General features: G+C 39.5%; 1 protein-coding gene across 18 annotated transcripts in view; it reads right to left on the bottom strand.

Annotated features, from left to right (window-relative positions):
* Positions 1-23,582, bottom strand: part of celf2 (cugbp, Elav-like family member 2) — a 209,125-nt gene that overhangs the window by 110,177 nt on the left and 75,366 nt on the right. The window contains exon 1 of one of the 18 annotated variants that reach the window (XM_052118477.1): positions 14,103-15,509. The exons of the other annotated variants lie outside the window; for them this stretch is intronic. Within the exon in view, the coding sequence (XP_051974437.1) occupies positions 14,103-14,179 (77 nt within the window). The 5' untranslated portion in view covers positions 14,180-15,509. Of the gene's footprint in view, positions 1-14,102; positions 15,510-23,582 lie in introns of those variants that run through there. 18 annotated transcript variants of the gene reach the window in all.

Raw genomic sequence — 23,582 nt, 5'->3', positions numbered from 1 at the left:
CTAATTACAACAAAACTCATATTTTAAATAAATTAAAACTGAATTAATCTAATAGTTTAATTAAAAAGTACCTTTTATAAGAATCTGTTCTGTTAAAATATTAAATCATCCGATCATTAGGTTACAGGATGCTGTGGGCAGTGAATCCAATAAGAATAATTGTTTTCGTCAAATATTTCTTCCACAAATGTACTTAAATAATCGTTCATTGAGGAATTGGAATCATTCAATTCCATTCGATTCTCATTCCCATTGAAAACATTGACTGTAGCAGACTGATACCTTGTAAACATGGCAAAAACGTTCCAAAATAGTGTAAATCCAACCAATCAGATTGAACTTTCCCATTTTGCAAAAGCTCTTGGCGTTTTTGTGTGCAATACACATCAGACAGTCAGCAAATGGTCTGTGGGTGTGCCGTCTGAGGCTATTAGCGCACTGCCGATGGGGAACAGGACAAAACCACATCCAAGTAATACACACAAACACATTTACAAACAGGTGTGAGCTGTGGATTAGTGTATAAGAACACAAGAGCCGAGCTGGAACGTTTTTGCTGAGGTCTGCCAGTTTCTTGAGTCCCTGTGTGAGTGTGTGCTTGTGTGACTTTTAGCGCAGTGATGGCTGCCTTTTAAACCGGCTGCAAAAATAAGTCCTCAAATGTTCCCCATAATTTGCTCCCTCTAGCTGCAAATAATGAGCTCTCCTTCTGAAGAGCCCAATCAAACAAGTAAAACATTTGAGAGAGAGAGAGAGAGAGAGAGAGAGAGAGAGAGAGAGAGAGAGAGAGAGAGAGAGAAGCAGAAAGAGAATACATATGGAATGCTAGAGAAGGAGTGAGGAAAAAGAGAAAGAAAAACAAAGGGAAAGAAAGCGATAGAGCGAGCAAGATAAGGAGATCAGGGAAAAGGCAGGGAAGACAGAGATAAAAGGTCCGCTGATACTCATTGAGGTAAGCCTTGACTTTGGCAAATGTAGCCACGCAAATGGAGTGAATAAATATTAGACAGGGATCTCACAGCACTTTCTGGGAGAAACTGGGAGAGGATGCGGGAGGGTGTGATGGGAAATAGAAGAATCAAGTGGGAAAACAAAATACATCAATGCATATTGGCAAGTCTAAATTGGACAATCCACATAATGAACTAGTGTGATCATGTTTGACTGATCGACTGTAACACAAAATATTGCCTTGGACTAGATAGTGTAATAAAATACCCTGGGAAAATGGCTGTAACGCATGGCCTTTCATGGCTTATTTCTTCAATGTAATGGTGACAAAAGTCCCAATAGAAAGATGCCAATGTTCACAAAAATGTATTTATTAAGAATGTATAGTGGTGTTTGCTACAGGGTTCTACCCCATTTCGAACAGTGGATTTCCATGACATTTCCATGAACATTCCAGGTGTTTGTAATTACTGGATACAGATTTTTTGGAATCTTCAGACCGATTGGTGAACTGTTTCAGAAATTGACCAAAAATAATTATTCACTTACTAATTGGACATAACTACGACTTGAAATCAAGATTCATTTACATAAACGCAATACCTAGCTCATTAAATGCTTAGAGCAGAAAAGAAACTAGAAAAATGTATATACACCATAATAATTTCCATGACTTTTGAGAATGTATTCATTTACATGACTATTCCAGGCCTGGAAAATACATTTTCCTGATATTTCCATGACCACTGGAACCCTGTTGCTAGGTGGTTGCTAGGGTGTTCTGTGTGGTAGCTTTATGGTCCAAGTAAAAAGTGCCATGCCCCCAGTCTCTATGACATTCAGGTCTTTAGATATGGTTTGGGTCCCTCCTTCAATATAAGTCAATGTATTTTATTTATTTTTTATTTAAAAAAAATTGATTTTATATATTTATCATCTAAGATTTGATTTACTGTATATCCAAAGCACAAACAGTAGGGGGTGAGTTAAATGCAAAAAAGCCTTAGTGTAGACTTGGAGCATAGACCTTATTCACAGTAGCGCCATATTTGATTTCTGACATCAGTGAAGACGAGGTTGAGGGATAAACTTTTAGAAGGCATGTAATGTATAAAGCTCCTTGATCACATCATGTTTTTTATGGAGATTTTTTGTCTACTGAAATGTCCTGGAAAGATGTTTTTTTTATTTTTATCTTTTGTCAGTGGAACGATCCAAAACACTTTAAACAACAGTATTACACATTCACAGTCTATCCCTCACAGCCTCGTTGAGATTTCAGTCAAAAATTAAATATGGCACTACTGATAATAAGGTCCATTAATGTCCGCTATTAATCCGCTATTTTACGACAACTTGTAGTGTGGTTGCATTGACTTGACAAGGAAGACTGCAGGTCTCTTCTAAGCAACTGGGAAAAAAATATCTTTCTGCAAGGCCAATAAACACGTCTGTTTCCAGTCTATGTCGTGTCACACTGTTTGTGTGTGTGCGTGTGAGAGAGAAAGAGAGACAGAAAGGAAGAGAGAGATTTCAATGGTTCCAAGGCCACAGGGGAGAAAGTTGTTTGTTGGATATAAAGAACTACACAAACACTCCTGCCTTGACTGTAGTCAGCTTTTCAATGCCTGAAAGCCAGCATCACAAGTGTGCGCGTGACCACTGAGATGGGCTACTTGCCTATGAGTGAAATCAGAGTGAGTAAGGTGTGAAATATGGAGAGACTGAGTAAACAAGGGAAATGTAGAATAGACAAGGTAGACGGCAAATCTAGAATGAAGCAATATTGTCCTTTAGTGGGGATGAGTCAAGTAAGGAATTGTTGACAACAGCCCATTGAATTATTAATAAATAATGCACACCCAAGGTGGTGATGTGGCCAAAATGCAATGAGGAGTTATCTTTCAATCACTTAATGGGCCGTTGTCAACTATTGCCACACATCATGACATTTTTCAGTTTTGAGCTTTCAAGACATTTTCACGTTTTTGTCCAAATTATCCTGAGAAACCATATGGCACATATCTTCATTTTCTTTCCCAATGAGATAACGAAAAATGTGAATTGAGAGATCTATACTAGATGATATGCGTGATTACCTGCATCTGCCATGGCTCTAGCGTCGCCATTCTTATATGTAGCTTTTCAGTTGCAAAACTGCTGTATTGATTAAGTCACGGGGTGCACTGACATCAAGTTCTTTGTTGCATCGATGTGTGTCCGTATGTACATGTGTGAATGAAAGGAAGCGAGCGAGAGAGATCACAAGGTTGCTTTCCACTAGGGATGTGCATGAGCAATCCTATAATCGAGTACTTGTTTTGCAACAGCTAGTCAAGTAGTAAAAACATTAGTTGAATATCGACACTGAATTATCCGCTGTAAAATGTGTCATCGAGGTGTTGGATGAGAGGAGGAGACATGATGGTGTCTTTGTGTGCTTTCAAGTGAAGCCAAGTGTGGAAATACTTGTAATATGCAGAGTTTTCAGTGAGGTTTAGGGTTAGGGTTAGGGGATAGAATCTATAGTATAGTACAATAAAAATCATTATGTCTATGGAGAGTCCTCATAAGGATAGCTGCACCAAGATGTATGTGTGTGTGTGTGTGTGTGTGTGTGTGTGTGTGTGTGTGTACTAACAAGTGGCTCACGAACAGGTCTCACACTCATTAAATCATCCCTTTATCTTCCAACAATTTCTGGAAATCAAACTGTCTTCTGTATGAGCTGGAGGGATTCCTCCCCTACCTCACTCTTTCCTGTCTTCCATTCCTTTCGTTTACATCTCATGCTCTAGGTTAATAGCAGATTTGAGGAATCACACAGACATGTCAAGGGTCAAAGGTTCCAGATTTCCCACAGTACGTAAGCATTGCTTTTGGAAAACAATTACTTGTCTGCTGAAGATAAAAACTCAGAATACAGAATATAAACACAATCTGACAATAGAATACATAGCTAGGGCCTACATTTCAAGAATCTAGACCAGCTACATAATTTTCCACGTAAAAGTCAATGCAAAACAAATGTATAACAAACTCAACTTATAGCCAAATATTTGTACGCTTATATGATAATCTAATTTATCTTTTTATTCATGGAAAAATACCTTGCACAGCTTAACTTTCCAACAACTTTTTTTAGTAGTGCTCTCTAAGGAGATCAAACTTAAAGCTGCACTTTGTAACTTTTGGCCCTCTAGCGGTTAAAAAATAAAACAGCATGCGTCTTGCAGAAGAACATTGTTTTGGTTGTGCCTCAGCTATGCTCCTCTGCATGGATGAATGTGGTTCGAGGCACTGGTGTACACATGAATACAGCACATCTTATCAGAGCAAATGGACAAATAAATAACAAAAGAAAGGAAAAAGAAAGATATCTGAAAACATGTCATCTGAGCAGGTAAGTGTCATATCATATGTTGTAGCTGACATACTGTATGTTAACAAACGCTTAACTTTTGCAACTTGTTGTTTCCAATTAGACACAATGATTGCTAGTCTGATTGCTAGATCTGCACCGATTACAGTGTATTTACACATCTATACATAAACCATATCAATATAATATACTTCCTGTTGAGTAAGAAAAAAGCCATCTCTGGGTCGCTTTTAAAGTTGTCGCCACATCTAAAAAGCCAAGCCGATGTTGATTCGGGTTTTATTACGGACTCTGTCGCTTTCCCTTTTTGCTTGTAGACTCTGCTCTGTTCGTTGTTTCTTTGTTTTTACAACCAGTGATTCCCTGGAGGTTTGCTATTTTGAATGATCTATGGTTAATTTTTCTTGTTCATTGTGTAGGAAATTTGGTTGATGTAGATGTACACAGTATGGAATAAAGTGCCTGCGTACCTCCACCATTATATGTAGGAACAGTATGTGTGAGCTAGGAATTAAATTAAACTGGTTGTGATAGGGCGGAGGGCGGGGCCGGGTGGTGATTCTACACACCCGGTCCCTTATCAGGCTAATCAAGCCTCCGAGAGGGATAAAGGCCGACTGCGGAAGGAGAGAGTGATCCTTTACGGCAGCGGCCCTCTCTGTAGCACCACCATCCGCAGTTGGCCTTTTTCTCTCCTGAAAACATGAAAATCCATAATAATACATTATAATACATAATACATTATACGTTATGAGAAACCTGATTGTCAGGGTATAATATCCAATTGAACCGTGAAGTTACCACAGAAGATTAAAAATTATAATCATCACATTGTTAGTTGGAAGTGATTACAAATCACTACACATATTTGAAAAAGGTACATCAGGCTATAATCATTAATTTGTCAGTTATAAAAGTGATCACAGGCCATTGAGTCATTTTCAGAATTATATAGCAAAGCTAAAGCTAAGAGAGAAACAGATGTCCCGGTTTTAGGGCCTTGGGACTGTCTCCGTTTCATGATATGGCCATGGATTTATGCATTTAAGGTCACAATGTGTTACTTGGCCATTTGGACTTACCGAGGGTTTAAGTTTGTGGAACAAGAATAATCTTCTTTATTGGTCAGCTCTGTCATTACAAACCCTTGTTTGAGATTAAACAGGCGTTTTTATGAGTCTCTAATGGCTTGGTGGGGGATCTCTCTGATCTGTGGAATGTGATGTTGTGTTCATTTGAAGGCTTTGTTCGTGGACAATCCTACAGTTGTGACAACAAACTTTCAGCTTCACGCTACTTCCACACCATACATGTACTACCGTAGCCAGATCTTATTTTGTCTTTGTATAGATATGACGTCAACACGCACGGGCGAATGAAGTATGCAATTTTCTGCAAAATCCGTCCCGAAAGGCTCTAAATCATAAACCGTTAACTTAGGTTTATCAAAGTGTATTTGGGTAAAGACATGCTTTGGAAGATGGATTTTGTTTGCTCTCTCTCATTAATAACAATGCAATTTTTTTAACAAAAAAATTGTTACATAGTGTAGCTTATTTGTTTTTTCTTGATTGCCGGACAATAAAATTAAATACCATATACTCCTATCTCGAAACAGAAAATCTTAAGCTATGTTTCCATCCAAGTTCCAAGAATTCACAGAGAAATGTATCCTAGGCTTCTCTGCGTGGCATGCACTAACTACACCAGTGATGTCATCTCAATGGTTTATCATACTATATATCGATGTATTCGCAGTAGAGGTCGACCGATATTGGTTTTTTTTTTTTTCAGGCCGATGCCGATCTTTTGAAATCCGGGTCGGCCGATGCCCGATTAATGCTGCCGATTTATTTTGGCCGATATTTGGCCGATATGTGCTTGTTTTTAACCTCTTATTTGAACCTTTTATTTGAAAGATAAAATGTAACACAAATAATTACTTAACTCTTTCTCCGCCAGCTTACCGTATAACACCTAAAACACGGAAACCCGGAAAATTCCGTGTTTGGCGGGGAAGCGTTTTTTCATAAAACACGGAAAATTCCGTGTTTGGTGGGGAAAGAGTTAAGATAGACAAAATTTCTCAACAAATACATTTATTGAACACTTGACCAATCTGCACTTGTAGACTTAAATTAAAAATGTATAATGTAAAAACATATTGTATAAATAATGTATAACAAATGTATTAAATAAACAAAGCAGGTGTTACGAACTGCTCCGAGACATGAAGGTTGAGATGCAAATGCAGCTTTAATTAAGGGGCAATCCAGACACGTAATCCAATATTCAGAGCATCCAAGAGAAGCACAGGCATAACTAGGGATGTGTATCGTTAAGGTTTTAATGGTTTTACTATCTTACCGATACTGCTTATCGATCCGGTACTTTAACGGTATTCTTAGCGGTTCTTTTTGTTATATATATATATATATATATATATATATATATATATGTATATTAAACAAAGATAAACGTTATATAGGCACAGTGATTTAATTTCAGGAAGGTCTACTAACATTACTGTTCAGGTGTGGTCTAAAAAGAAATCTAATAAAGTAATCAATTGTAAAATAACACTGCATAGTTTATCATAGATAGAGTAATGCTTATTAATGCAGAAGTTATTCATTCAAGAGCTGTAAGTGATTTTCTCTTTGCCTTTTGTTATTATTTTTATAATCTTTGGAAGGCGAAATCTAAAATAAAATCAGACTAATATCACAGATCTACACCAGGCTACGTTTGAATGTTTAGTTCTGTCACTCATTAAGCAGGGCTGTGTTGTGCTCGCTATGCGCGAGATCTCTCTCTCTCTCTCTCTCTCTCCGACTGCGAATAGCTAAATTGCATCACAGATTAATGGTTTCATTATTATACATAGAAATGGCTGGCGAGATAAAATAACTTTCTCTTTATAGCAACAATAAATGTATTTTCTTAATTTCTCCAGTACCGACAGCACAACCGATAACGTCCAAGCTTACCAAAGCCAGTCCTTCAATAGCCTATAGTGCGTTGGTATCTTTTTTATTACTTATTTCTCTGCATTGAGTGACAACCCTCTCAAATATAAGACACACAAACAGAACAAATAAAAGTCTCAGATTCACTGTCTGTAATTGCAAAATTCTTGCTTACTTATTGTGACATGATAGCAACCCTTCTGCTGTGATAATGCAACTTCAACTACGCTATCAATATCCAAAGTAGCCTAACGTCATGTCGCGTTTTTTCTCGAAGTTGGCAGTAACATATCAAAAGTTTTTAATTAAACATAAATAAGTTATACAAATTTAATCCTTACCATTTTCTCCAAGGAGCTTAGCTCCTTCCTTAGGCACTGGATGAGGTCTGCTCACTCTGCTGGAATGACTCTAGGGGCAGCCTGCGTTGAACACGTGTTCCACAACAACACTAGGCTGCCCACAGATGCGCCTGCCTAATAATCGGCTTGATATACTTGGATATTGGCCGATGCCGATTATGTTAAAAAATGCTAATCGGTCGACCTCTAATTCGCAGTATGCGGCACTCGCATTGAGCAATGTCTGCCAACAGTGCCTGTTTTGTCAAAGTTTTTAGAAAATTGCTATTGTAATTGAATACAAATCCAAAAAGTTCCCAGACAGGAGACTTGAATGACGCAGGGAGCTTCTCTATCGAAGTTTTTTTTTTCTCCGCTGGCAATTTTCAACTACACACCAGTGCAGACCTGTGATGCCATAAACTGATATAACATACTAACAGTTAATTGGACAACTACACTAATCCACCTAAAACACAGGTAGAGCATTTCCATCTACGGTTGTAACTGCACCTTTTTATTTGACACTTTGTTTTCTTCGCCAAACTGTATCCTCTAGATACATCGTTAGACTTCAGATGAACTGTGGGTGGCGTACCGTACAGTTTGCATCTTGGCGTTTCCATCAATTCCATTTTTTATTTTATCTATAGAGATTTGGGCCAGTAGGCAACCACCTAGCAATCATTCAAAACACTCTAGCAAGCACACAGAAACGTGCTTACAACCACTCAGAACACCTTAGCAGCCACCATGAAACCCCTGGCCTTGTGGCGGGGAATTTTGCATTGGCTTTCTTCAGAAAAAAATACTTTTTTTAAATCTTAAATCTTATGTGCAAAAAAGACAACTAAATCCTCTGTATCACCAATATCCCCTCCCACTGATCCTCCAACACGCCCTCCATTGAGACAGAAAAACAAGTTCAGTGAACCCCACTAAGCCCACACTGGAATTCTGATATGCCCCTCTCGCAGTCCACACACACAATAAGAGCTCCTTTGTGTCCTGGAGGACTGCTGGGGAGTTCTCTGGTCTAAAATTAAGTTAGTCTGTCAAATGACTTCACTTTACTGCAAAACAAAATCCAGAATCAACAACACTGAAAACCATTGGCACTTCAAGTGGCTTATGACAGACAAAAACGTAAACTGCACTGTTGGGGATTTAAGGGACAGGTGTTTTATATACTCAGTAAGTGTGTGTGTGTGTGTGTAATATTTCTCTGGCAGAGAGGTGAGTGGCTTATCACGTCGTGAAAAGAGAGATTAGCAAGTATTCACTTGCTGGAACACGAGCCAGCTGGATGCTGCCCATCTACTTACCTTCTTGCGTATATGTGTGTGTGTGTGTGTGTGTGTGTGTGTGTGTGTGTGTGTGTGTGTGTGTGTGTGTGTGTGTGTGTGTGTGTGTGTGTGTGTGTGTGTGTTTGTGCTGGGAGACTGATAGCAAAACCTTGTCATAAAAGTGCTAGTCCACATTTCTGTTGAAACCCCATGTCAGCAAATTCCCCTACATGTCTTGATGTGAGAAAAGAGGCATATACGGCGAAGAAGAATACAATAATAAACCTGAGAAGTGAAACGGAACAGAAAAGGATGGAATAAAACAGAAACATTCGAGAAAGTCACAATAATGTATATCATGAGGAGTGACTGATAGCAATAACACAGTATGACTGGACTAGCCTTACAAATTTACGTGAGCTATATGGAACAGCAAAATGAAAAAGAATAAGCTAATTCACATTTTTAGGTATCTCATTAGGAAACAAATAAGGATATGAGCCACATGGTGTCTCAGAATCATTAGGACCAACCAGTTCTGGTACAGGCCATTTAAGTGGCACATACATTTACCTTGCTATCTAAATGTCTTACCATTGACTACTGTCTCAAAGACAACATGAAATGGTGTCTAATATGCATTTAACATCTGTTATGGGGTGTATTTCCAGAAAATAAAATATTGAACGGTACTTGATTTTATAATTGGGATTTTATTGGATGGAAACATGCTAGGCTATGATATAATTGGTAGGTATTGTTTCCCCCCACCCATATGGTTTTGGATAAAAAATAAATCAATAAAAGAAAATCGAGGTTACAGTGAGACACTTATAATGAAAGTGAATGGGGCCAGTTTTTGGATGGTTTAAATGAAGAGATGTGATGCTTACTATTGTATTAAAGCATTTACATTATTTTGTTAAAACTTGTGTGTTTAAACTGTAATTTAGCAGGATTACAATGTTTACGGTGTTATATTGACATGGCAACAAAATTTTAAAATCAAACATAGGCCTAACTTTACTCAGAAAAGGTTAGTAAGTTATTGTAACACGCATATTGTTTACAATTGTCTCATCTTTTTGAGACAATGAGTATTTTTAACTAAAAGGATTGGCCATTCATTTCCAATCTAAGTGCCTCACAGTAAATCAGCTTTTTTACTTCTTTCTTTTTTCGAAATTAACATTTTGCCACAAATGCTGTTGACTGAGCTTAATTTGTATTGAACCTGGAATATTCCTTCCTAATTGTGCATGACAACTGATGAATTGCGCCAGGGGCGTGTCTAGGGGGAGGCTGGGGAGGCAGTGCCTCCCCTAGGATAAGCTCTGCCTCCCCTGAGAATTTGAGAAATAATCTGTCCATCTGTTGTTTTGAGTGTAGCCCCGAATGTACTTTGAATAGTTGACTGACAAATATGAAACCGGACAAAAGCCTATGTAAACCCCCGAAATCATAAGTTGCCTTATTTCATTGTGCTTTGGCTTTGCACATACTGCATACAGCCTGTAAAAATAGACATAGGCATAATCTAGCCTATCGAATAAGTTCCTTTGCTGTCTGTAGCCTATGGGCGACTCTGTTTCTTCCTCTCTGTTGAATATGCAGCAGGTAGAGGAGGAGCTTGCACAGTCGTTGACATCAACTAACGTTACTTAGTGGCGAGTTAACGGCAATTAGCAGGAAAGACAGCAAAAATTAAGCAAATGAGGCTTTGGGGATTTTTCCGAAAGAAGTCAGTGGGTAAGAATTCACATTTGTTTTTGTCCTTAAAGTCTTAAGATCATCATCTAGCTGGCTTTCACCCACAGTAGACTAAACCTCAAGAGTTGTAGCCTCTAACCTCCTTATTTAGATTGATGCAGCTTGGTAGCTCTGAGTTAACGCAGTCGCCTCTCACGCCGGAGACCGCGGTTCGAGCCCCGTTCGGAGTGTACTTTTCTTGTTTATCAGGTGTTGTTTTCGCTAAGGATAACCAATAAGCATTAACATAAAATGTATGTGTGACTTGTTTTGTGATATTAGTTTGTAGGAAATATACACTTTGATTTGATTTAAAAATGGTTTTAGAGTGTAGCAAAGATGAGCTACAGACTGAGGAGCAGTAGCTGTGCCAGAATCAGGCATGGAAACTGGTATTTTATTAATAAGTCACTTTACTTTAGAGAAAGTTAAAAGTGAAACATTGTTTATCTCAATGATCCTAATGAAATGATTTTGACAGATGAATTATTCTCATAGAGATGATGAGAATTATATACAGTTCGATGCCATAGTGTGTCAATGAACTTAAGTCATTCTAAAGACTAAAGTCATTCATGTATTGCTTTAACTTAGGATCTTATACACCATTTTGACTATTTATGTCAAAAAATATAAATTATTTATTTTCAATATTTTTTTTACCTCACTTTACTCACTATAATATAACTTTTGTGATGACTTTATGTTAATGTACATGAAAATTCAAGAATCATGATAGATCTTAGGGCAATCCCACTGATCTGCTCTTCCCAATACATTTTCTTCAATGGTATTGGTCTACAATTTGACATATGTAGCACTTGATGAATTAGTTGTTTGAAGCTGATTTGCAATAAGTTATGTGCTGTATCTGTTCTTTTGCATCACAGATGATTCAGGGAGGAGAGAGGATGTTGAGGATAGTACTAGAGTGGAAGATTTAGGAACTGTAGAAACAGGCCCAGCCAGAGCAAAACTCAAAGAATACCCTCTCACCGGCTTTGGACTACAGGGAAGTGGTTGCTAGTAGTGTTGTCACGATACTAGAATTTCTAACTTCGATACGATACCTTGAAAAATATCGATATTATTTTCGATACCACAGAGAAAAAAACTGCCACAATATTAAGAGGGTAGAACTGTCTAGAACATGACAATGAGGTATATTTTACATGAAAAAAATGTCCTGAGGTATTGCACTTGTTCAAAAGCCTCTCAGATTGCCATACATTCAAAAACCAATAAAGTGCAAGTAAATAAAAAGTGCAATCTTTTGTATTTCCAAGTCAAATCAAATCCAATCTCAATGTCAACAAAAGATACTTAAACGTCAAGGGGGGTTGGGGTTGACTAGCTTTCATAAGGTCTCTCGCTCTCTCCCTCTCTGCCGTGCACGCTTATGTATGTTGTGTGCGCGCTATCTATGTTATGCGTGCAGTATGTTCTGTCTCGCATGTGCGCTATAGATTCCGGGATATTTGAACTAAATTGCGGGCATCAGGGAGAAGCTATCAATATGCGGGAGACTCCCGAACTTCCGGAGACTTGGGATGTCTGGCTTCATATCAAAAATATTTCCAGATAGCACTCCTGCTGTGTTCTTTATCAAACAAAACTGGTCGCTGAGCGCCGCATGCACTCGCCATCTTTACATTCACTTCACTTTTGCTATTTAACCAGAGCGAATGAGAGGAGTGCGAGTGTGTGTGGTGTTTGTCAACGCGCCTTTGGAGAGAAGTGAAAGTGACAGCTCGGCTAGTATCGATACTTAGGGAAATTAGTATTGGTACCGTTCAGATATTTCAGTATCGATATTTATCGAAATATCGATATTTTTGACAACACTAGTTGCTAGTGTGAAAATAAAATTGTCTGGGCTAAGCCCCGGATGTCCTTCAATGCTGGAAACGCCTCTGCATCTGATGATAAATTACAATTTAAAAGTGGATTGTTTTGAGCATATTTTTCCATCGCTAGCAGATGAGTGAGGTCTGACACAACAAAAATCCAGTTTAAGCCCTATAGTCTAATAGGGGCCCTGTGCCTATCTCTGGGTTCCTGGCTTAGAAAAAGAAATGCACTAAAACAGATTGTGTGTAGTATAGCTTAATTTTGCGCCGATTTTTTCAATTGTTTATGTTGCCCCCCCCCAAACATGATATCCTGGTAACCCCTCTGAATTGTGCCCAATATGCCAAGGGTTGTGTTTTGAGAGAGTCAATAGTATCCATTATTATTTCATTTTGTTAAACTTACAACAGACTAATCCTAACCCGATCCTAAAATTAAACTTTTAGCATCTTTAGAAGAGAATAAAGCCATTATTTAGTCTTTTTATGAATATTTTCCGATTTTTACCAGCGATATCTTTGTACGATTTGGACAACTTCTGAGTGAGGAAGTCCTGTCAGAAATTGTACCTCAAAAGTATCCTAACTTTATAAAGAAATGACAGGATACCACACACACACACACACACACACACACACACACACACACACACACACACACACAAATCAATTGTAAACTGCATTTAGGGGGGAATATTGAGAACATTTTTTAAAACAATAAGGGAAATTCGCCCATCAACCGTTAGCTCTTTAAGGCAAATGGACGTAAGTGGGACAGGAGAGCAGCGTGAGCTCGCTGATAAAGCGTGTGCATCCAACTATCCCTCTGTCCTCGCCCACCGCAACACTGCACTTTAAGTGAACTACATGTCCTGGGCGTGCTCTAATCTGATTTCAAATCGACTTTTAAACAAGCCAGATAGAGAGAAGGAGAGAGAATGTGAAAAGGGAAGTCAGTCATTACACATTCCAATGGTTTAAAAGCAGACACGGTGCGGCGCATGTTTTCAACACTGTGCTCGAGCCATTTCAGTCACATGCCTCTTACTCATGCACGAGCTGACACTGCGCAGCGGATCATGTAAAGCAATGCCGCTGTCATTCAATACTGTAGTAACCTACTTCTGTACCCATCAACATCAAGTTGAGTGGGTTGGGTTTGCACATACAAGTTATTTATGTTGCATGCATGGACAGTCAGATGTGATAGAAAGTGGCTGGCAATTGAGCATTGGTTTAAAAAACATTGTTTTAAAATGTAAGCTTCCGTATCGACACGCATGGTGCTACATCGCCCATACAATCTGTCTAAATAACAAAACTCTGAGTCTGAGACATCAATCGGACTGTCCGATTACGAAGTGCTACACCCAAAGTGTTTATTTCCCCAATGCATTTAGTAGTGGCACAATCAATGTGATTTAAAATCAAACAACATCAGCTCCATCAGCCCGTTACCTGTCTGATCGCTGATAACACAGCGCCGCGTGCCCTATTTGCCAACACGCTCGCGCACGCATATAACATGACAGAAGAGAGCTTAGGAAAGCATGAGAAAACAATGAAACACTCACAGGATCTCTCCCGCGCCCAACAATCCTCTCTCCACCATCATTTCGGGGATAAAATCCAGACTGTAGGACGAAGTCATGTTCAGCAGGACCGTGTTGTGTGTGACTGGATAATGCCTGCCTTCAGCGCGAGCCTGCTGAGTTTGGGCGCGCAAGACGGAGAGGGACAGGTGCAGCAGCGCGAGCGGCACTGGACACACACACACAACACACACACTCACTCACACTGCTCTTGTCACATTATTTCCTCTCACTCATTGGAGTGTTTTTTTTCTCAACAATCCCCTCAAAAAATCCCTTCTTCCGAGACAAGTAAGCTCTCCGGAGTGTCAAGCACTGAGGACAGAGAGAGGCGTGGCTGCTCGGGCTGCTGCAGCGAGTTTTTAACCAATGCATCTCTGTGAGACTATAGTAAGTAACCAGTCAGCTCTCTGAAAATGCAAACAAGCATGATAAAAGCCAAAGACGCTTCGGGATATCAAGGAAAAGTTTGTCTAAAATGAAAATTTTGCCATTGTTTACTCGTGTCATTCTTGTTTTTTGTGAAACAAAGATTGTGTGTTTTGCCAAATGTCTGCTCTTGAATGTACAATGAAAGCAGATTGGGATTTAGGCTTCAAAAAAAGCACAATTACAAAAATATCACGAACAATGTCCTTATGACTATTGATCATGCACTATATTCCAAGTCTATGAAACCTTTGTTTGAGACCAACAGATTGCGCATGCGAGAACGAATGGAGTTCGGCGTCAATGAAGTCAAACCTGGTGCGTCATGCGGTAAATTCCTCAAAAAAGTAATCCACCACAAATGATTGCGTTACTGATTACTTCACCAGGAAAGTAATCACATGACTAATTACTTCCAAGGTCACGTCCATATTAATCTGGATAAATTTGAAAACGTCATTTCGTTTTCGGAACGCTCTGCTGTTTTCAAACGTTTCCCAAAATTTGTGCGTCGACTGAAACATCTGAAAATGTTTAAATCGTCTGCGTGGCCTTGCGCGTAAGGTCTGGAATGCAGTTGTCCACGTGTTCCGTCAGCATACAACAATTCAGAGTAAAATTCCCATTGCTTTTGAAGGAATGCAATGTGAAGTTTGTACAAAGTAACTTTTATCTATAACAACAGCATCAAAGTGGATAGCAGGCACAAAAATGCCGCTACAGCATGGGCCACCATCTTTATTGTTTCGGGAGAAATAGATCACATGACAGCATCACCTTTTCCTGTCCACACTACAGGTATAGGGGTTGACCGTATAGGGGCCCAAAGCGAAATCCTACTTGGATTAATGTAATATATGTAATAAATAAATATATAAACAGCCTTGCTTTGCGGGGCCTCCTGGTGGCTCGGAGACCCTAAATGGGCTCTTATAGCTAGAAAAAGCCACTACAACGTGAAGAGAGCATTTTCAAATTTAGCCACTTGGGAGAGCATTTTCGAAAAATTCATTTTAGAATTTGTCTTATTCATTTTTGTTTGAAAATGTATTGAGTGTAGATATAGCCTAAGATCTGAAACACTTCACAAACATTTGTTTTTCACCTCAACAAATTCAAAATAATTTCTATATTTTCTTCATGATCATTGTCGCACACCCTTGAGCTGTCACAGAAACGAAAACAGACATCCATATGAACATATTTTAAATGTATTACAAATAAATAATATTATTTTAGAAATATGTGTAACCCAAGTTATGCACTGAAAAGTAATTACTTTAATTGAAAGTCAGCAACTGTAATCTGATTACAAGAATTTCAAATGTAATTTATTATATTACATTTTACTAAAAAGTAATGCAATTTCAGTAACTAATTACTCTGTAATCTGATTACAAGTAACATAGGTGCCAACAAGCAAGTTTAAAAATCTCATTACGCAGAGATTTTAGAGCTTAAGCGGAAAGGCCTGCATGAACATTCTTCAAAATTTCTAATTTGTGTTCCATGGAAGAAGAAAAAAATTACAGTATATAGGCTTGGAACGACATCAGGGTGAATAAGTGATGACAGAATTAGCATTATCTGGGTGTAGTATTCCTGGAAAGAAAGAAACAAATCTGAATTATAAAAAAAATCTGATAATCTTACAATACATTTCACTGGCCTGTACCAAAATCAGGTTAAGATATAATAAGAGGCCCTTTTAGTTATTGAAGATTTACTGCATCAGTGTATTTACAGCATAGAGCAATGTCTGCAATACGAGATGTGTCTGCGTTTACTGTGCTCATTCGTTCATGCGTATAAAAGAGTGCATTTTCTTTTTGTTTTCCCCCTTTGTGCCCCCGGGGGAAGAGGGTCTCGAGCCGCTGCTCTACAGAGCACGTGCAGGAACTAGGTCATGGGAAACCCACTCATGCTTAATGCATATATACACACAAATCATAGACAGAAAAGAAGCAAGCTTTGTTCCTCATATTGCTCTATAGCAGATGACCACATTCAATAAAATGATTTGCGGATATGTAAACCAAATTAGGAGCCATTATAAATTGCACTGCTTTGCAGTTTATGCAATTAAATTGTTCGTGGTAATTAAATAACTTATTCAGCCAAAAAGTGTCAGAACAAAACAAAAATCCAAAACGGTTGTCCTTAAAGACCATGTGAAATGAAGAATTTCAGATGTCATTAAAAAAACACTTGCATTAAATTAAATTGCAATAACCAGAAGCAAGTCTAAGTATGGCCAAATTATACTAGCTGAAAGATGTTAACTACTTCTTAAAATATTTTCTTAAACAAAACACATGTCGTGGTCTTTTAAGACCTGTAGCCAACAGTGCAGCTTAACCCACATGTAAACCATGCTAACAGTTGTCTATCACACACACACACACACACACACACACACACACACACACACACACACACACACACACACACACACACACACACACACACACACACAGTGTGGCTATCCTTATGAGGACTCTCCATAGACATAATGGTTTTTATACTGTACAAACTATAGATTATATCCCCTAAAAGCCATTTACTCCTTAGGTCCTTCTCCACTAGAAATTTCCTCATAAACCACATTTATTGCATAATATTCTTGTAATGATTAGTGTATAACCTAAAAAATATATAATCGTAATTCACCAAAACACACACACACACAGACACCCACACACACACACACATTCACACACACACACACAAACTAAGTGTATGTGATGGAGATCACAAGAGATGTTTTTGCATGCCAGGAGGCACAATCAATATTCCTTCTTACTGACACATCCACAGGAGTATTAAAGACTAAAACTAACCCTAGAGCTTTAGGTAACACAAACTTTAGATAAGGGCCAAGGATTCTTTATTGATTTGACTTAAATTATGTTAATAAGCAAACTGAGCTAGAGTCATCTTCTCTTCTAAGAAACTATTTTCTGAATACTGCCTGGAGCTTGTACAGCAGAGCAAAGGTAGCATGAATGATGTCATTTGAGCACCAATGGAATTAAAATAATAAATCAATATTAAAAAAAGAAAATATTAGAAAAAGAAAAGAAGATGCAAGTTCTGGACAGTTTTACAAACATTTCACCATTGCCACACAATGCAATATTCACTACCTTAAGCAAATACATGTTACATAATGGATTGTGCAGTAAAGAAGCAATTTACGGATGTTCAGTGTTGTTTTACGCATGTTATGAAGATGAGGAATTTGCTAAATGGGATTCCTTTTTGAGAGAAATTTAGCTGTAAATCCAAAGAGAGCTAAAGCTTAGATGAAAGAAGGCGAACAAAATATATATAGTACACTACAACACACAGTGCTAACATAGACTATAAGCATCTTCTTTGAATTTATTTGTGTGTGTATGTGTGTGTGTGATGTGAGTTAGCCATTTATAAAAATAATTTTATCTCCAAAATGGTTAGACTCCAGCAGACCACCTGTTTTCACACCTTTAAGCAATTTCAGCCATTTTGATAACTTCGACTAAACTTGGGCTTTGTTTGGAATAGAATAATTGTCTATAGTGGAAAATTGTTTTACATACTATTAAAAAAGTCAGTATACAGTGTATACTGTGCACTATTCAGTAAGTAGTAATCTGGTATTCCATTCCGAATAAAGACTTATGCTGCATTCACATTGTGATGGAATAACTTTCATTACGAGATTCCTGTTCACATCCTCTGACCTTGTAAATGATTAGTTTATATGGCATCAATTAGGGATGTACCACGATTGTCAACTAATCGACTAGTCCTCCAACAACTGACACAACTTATTAGCCTGTTAACCAGCAGGGGGGCGCCGGCGGGCCCTGGGGGGGTGTTTATAATTTTATTACCTTTGTTTTATAACAAATATTCAATCAACTATCATAAACTATGCATCATTTGAAAGCTAAAACACTCAAGAATCACGTTCTGAACTTGTTTTTGCAATCAATACACCAGAGAGGAAAGGGTTCAATAAAATGCTGACAGACCCACCCTGTAAATATGAACAAAATGAACGGCAATACTTATCTTTCATCTCCTATGGTTCAGATCAGTTCGGACGAATCCAAGAAACACCAGCATATATTTCAATGTAAGGGTCTACTCTTCAAAATGCATCCCACTTTTTAATCCAAAACAACAAAAAAATAGGGAAAAAAACTAAATATCCTCCTCAGTTTTCATGAGCGCTTCCAGTTAGAGTAATCCATCATGTTCACTTTCAATGAAATCCATCCATCCATCCATCCATCTTCAACCGCTTATCCGAAGTCGGGTCGCGGGGGCAGCTGCTCCAGCAGGGGGCCCCAAACTTCCCTATCCCGAGCCACATTAACCAGCTCTGACTGGGCGACCCCGAGGCGTTCCCGGGCCAGTGTGGAGATGTAATCTCTCAACCTAGTCCTGGGTCTTCCCCGAGGCCTCCTCCCAGCTGGACGTGCCTGAAACACCTCCCTAGGGAGGCGGCCAGGGGGCATCCTTACCAGATGCCCAAACCACCTCAACTGACTCCTTTCAACGCAAAGGAGCAGCGGCTCTACTCCGAGCTCCTCACGGATGACTGAGCTCCTCACCCTATCTCTAAGGGAGAAGCCCGCCACCCTTCTGAGGAAGCCCATTTCGGCCGCTTGTACTCGCGACCTAGTTTTTTCGGTCATGACCCAACCTTCATGACCATAGGTGAGGGTAGGAACGAAAATTGACCGGTAGATCGAGAGCTTTGCCTTCGGCTCAGCTCTCTTTTCGTGACAACGGTGCGATAGAGCGAGTGCAATACCGCCCCTGCTGCCCCGATTCTCCGGCCAACCTCCCGCTCCATTGTCCCTCACTCGTGAACAAGACCCCGAGGTACTTGAACTCCTTCACTTGGGGCAAAACCTCATTCCCTACCTGGAGTACGCACTCCATCGGTTTCCTGCTGAGAACCATGGCCTCAGATTTAGAGGTGCTAATCCTCATCCCAGCTGCTTCACACTCGACTGCCAAGCTGATCCAGTGAGAGCTGAAGGTCACGGACCGATGATGACATGAAGACAACATCATCTGCAAAAAGCAGCGATGAGATCCCCAGCCCACCGAACCGCACACCTTCCCCACCCCGACTACGCTCGATATCCTGTCCATGAATATCACAAACAGGATTGGTGACAAAGCGCAGCCTTGGCGGAGACCAACCCCACATGGAATGAACTTCGACTTTGTGCCGAGGACCCGGACACAGCCCTCGCTTTGGACGTACAGGGATTGGATCGCCCTAAGAAGGGACCCCCCACCCCGTACTCCCGCAGCACCTCCCACAGTCTCTCCCGGGGACCCGGTCATACGCCTTCTCCAGATCCACAAAACACATGTAGACCGGATGGGCATACTCCCAGGCCCCCTCCAGGATCCTTGCGAGAGTAAAGATCTGGTCCGTCATTCCACCGACCAGGACCTAAAACCGCATTGTTCCTCTTCAATCTGAGGTTCGACAATCGGCCGAACCCTCCTCTCCAGCACCTTGGAGTAAACTTTACCAGGGAGGCTGAGAAGTGTGATACCCCTGTAGTTGGCACACACTCTCTGATCCCCCTTTTGAAGAGGGGAACCACCACCCCGTTCTGCCACTCCTTAGGTACTGTCCCAGATTTCCACGCAATGTTGAAGAGGCGTGTCATCCATGACACCCCCTCCACATCCAGAGCTTTCAGCATTTCTGGTCGGATCTCATCAATTCCTCGGGCTTTGCCACTGCGGAGTTGTTTGACTACCTCAGTGACCTCCCCCAGGGAAATAGAATCTGATCCCCATCATCCTCTGGCTCTGCCTCTACCATAGAGGGCGTGTTGGGATTTAGGAGTTCTTCAAAGTGTTCCTTCCACCGCCCAATAACCTCCTCGGTTGAGGTCAACAGCGTCCCATCTTTGCTGTATACAGCTTGAATGGTTCCCCGTTTCCCCCTCCTAAGGTGGCGGACGGTTTTCCAGAAGCACTTTGGTGCGGACCGAAAGTCCTTCTCCATGGCTTCTCCGAACTTTTTTACTTTCAATGAAATATCGATTCTAATTTGTATTCCAATGTTCAAAAACCATCTCTCCCCCGTAGTTTGGACTGTTTCTGATAAAATGAGCCATTCCCTGTTTCTCTCCTTCAATCAGAGGCTCTGTAATGACCAAAATATGAAGGGAGCGCAACAACAGGCTGCGGGACCTGTCACTCTCGCACCTCGGTTTTTGACTGGATAAAAGCCACCCAATGTCTTGTCAGCAAAATTTTGATGGATGGGAGTATTAACCAACTAAAACACGAATGAAGTGATTGACAGTTTGCTTAGTTTACCTCAGAAGATCTGTCTAATACATAGGTCTAATACAAGTGCGTCCACTCGTGCGCTCTTCGTCATTTTACGCACAGCGCATTATTATTATTATTATTATTATTATTATTATTATTTTTTTTTTTTTTTTTTTTTTTACGACTTACGGGGCACTTTTGGGGCTCTTAACATGCTCAAAAACTCTTGAAACTTTGCACACGGGTCAGAACCTGCGGTCATTAGGGCCGGGCTGAAGCTGGTAACACGAGATGTTTCTCCATGGACTCGATCCCGTATTAGATCGCTAAGTTGAAACACATCGTCTTGAGTTTTTATGTTTATGAAGTATTGGCAGTTTTTCTGTTCATATCATGTTTTTGATTATAAAATGACTAGCAAAGACACGAGGCTACACGAGTAGCTAGGTGATAGCTGTATATTATACATAAAGACATAATATTTATATCACACACACATTATATTTATGATGCATATAATATAACAAAAATGGAAGGAAAGGATTACAAGAAGTCAGGTGAAGATGGTTTTGATTATAAAATTACAGTGGAGAAGACTAGCAAGATATGAGATTACAGTCTCCAAATGGCCTTTTGGAAAGGACGCCTAGACTTTCCCTGAATAAAAGCTTACAGAAACTACATTTTTGGGAGTATCATCTTCAAATTTGAATCAGAACATGGTCAGACATTCAGTTTTATCTTTATGGTGTTTTCAGGCCTTTAACATAAAAGTCTGATACATTTTTCCCTAAATGAAGTTCATTCATAGAAATCGTGAGTCACTTTCATGTAAATTTGACCTTGTTTTACTCTGTTCCTATGCTACTTTTGAATTAATATGACTCTTGGGTAACAAAGTTTCAAGTGTCTAGTTTAAAAAAATATCAGAGTTATGAATGTGGAGCATATGGTTTAGGAGTTACAGACATTTGTATTTGGGTATGTCATTTTCCGAAAATTCTCAAAAATAGGGGTGCTGGTTAAGAGGTTAGAGAAGGTGTTTGATTGATTATAGCTTGCTGTGTTTAAAACTGAATAATAGTCAGCACAGTAAAACCCTCTGCATGATGTTTTGTCTCTTTACGCCAGGTTCGCACATCCTCCGTGAGCGGGGCGTTTTCGTTTCGGCACCCATATTAACAGATTACACCATTCCTAATGCAAGCGTGAGGGCAAGGTGACACGTCCCATATGCCTCAGTGAACGGATAGTTTCAGCGTTGAGCCTATTTTTGCCACGCGGCTCACGCTGAGCTCAGCAGCTCTAGGTGCAGTACAACACTAAAATAATCAGGAGATTATAGAAAATACAGAAAAGAAAATCAAAATGAGTAAAACTGAACTTATAGTACACTACACCTTATATGCCTGCATGAAAATAAACTCAATCAAATAACTTAATAAAGGAAAGAGTAAATAAACTGCCAGAATTTGCCGTTATGTGTACAGTAAAAAAAAATCTGTTGTTTTTACAAAAAATAATTTACTGTAAAAAGTACATGTATTCTCTGTTTAAACATAATATACACTAATACCGTTATTTATACTTGAAATTTTAATTTTACAGCATTTTACTGTAAAACTACATGTATTGTCTTTTTAAATATATAAACATTTTGTAACATATATTTTATGGTAACTACTCCATAACCAATTCACTTTTTTTTTTACACTTGAAAAAACTTTTACAGTTTAACATTAACCAATCACAACCAAGTTAGCTGATAAAGATGAAGTGCACGTGACTGCCCCCTGCTGTCCTTGAAGCAGCAATAGCCTCAGCTTATTATGACCTTATTAAAGAATACAATTTGGCATAATGCATTTTCTGTGCAAAGGCGCTGCTGTTTCTCGCTGTAACGAACTCTGATCCTCAAGTTCACCCCGCCCCCTCTAGCTCTCACGCTCGCTCCCAATCACCAGAGTATTAGTTTCACCCGCACTCGCTCCCATCACTAGATTATTAGTTTCACCTGCACTGTTCGTTTTCCCCTATATATACGCTGCCCTTTCTCTCCACACTGGTTGGTTATTGTTTAGTTTACCCCTTCGCTTTGCCAGCTCTAGTGTTCCCCTAGCTTCCCCTGTCTTTTCAACTCGCTTGTTACGTCCATATATATATTCTGATTCCCCGGCTTCGACCTTACGCTCCCCTTGACTACTCTTCTGTGGATTTGCCCCTTTGACATACTCTGATTCCCCGGCTTCGACCTTACGCTCCCCTTGACTACTCTTCTCTGGATTTGCCCTTTTGTACTTTTTCAATCTCTGCAAATAAAAGCAGTTTTATTCGACATTGTGACTGTCTCTTCTTGTGCAGGTTACACTCGCAGAAGAGACGCGGCCAATGTGAACGTCCAGCGCAAACGTCCCGCTCATGCGTCACTTGCGCCTCGCTCACGCCACATTCACGTATGATGTGCGGACCCGCCGTTAATGCTATATGTTTAGTCCTTTTATGTGCTGCTGTTACAGCAAAGTGCTGCATCAACAATACATTTCAAGACAAGCACTGTTGGTTTTTAATTCCTCTACTGTGAGTAATTGTCTCATATTTTTAATTAAAGGCTTTTGCTGATTCTGTCTGATACTGCTTAAATAAATACTGTAGTTGTGGTTAGCAAGGTTAAACTGCTAATGTCATGAACTAGATGTGTCCATGCATCATTATTTTGCAGTTCTGCGCTTT

Source organism: Xyrauchen texanus, chromosome 45, assembly GCF_025860055.1.
Source record: "Xyrauchen texanus isolate HMW12.3.18 chromosome 45, RBS_HiC_50CHRs, whole genome shotgun sequence".
Classification (NCBI taxonomy): Eukaryota; Metazoa; Chordata; class Actinopteri; order Cypriniformes; family Catostomidae; genus Xyrauchen; species Xyrauchen texanus.
Note: the sequence above shows the minus strand (reverse complement) of the source record. Positions and strands in the feature narration are given on the sequence as shown.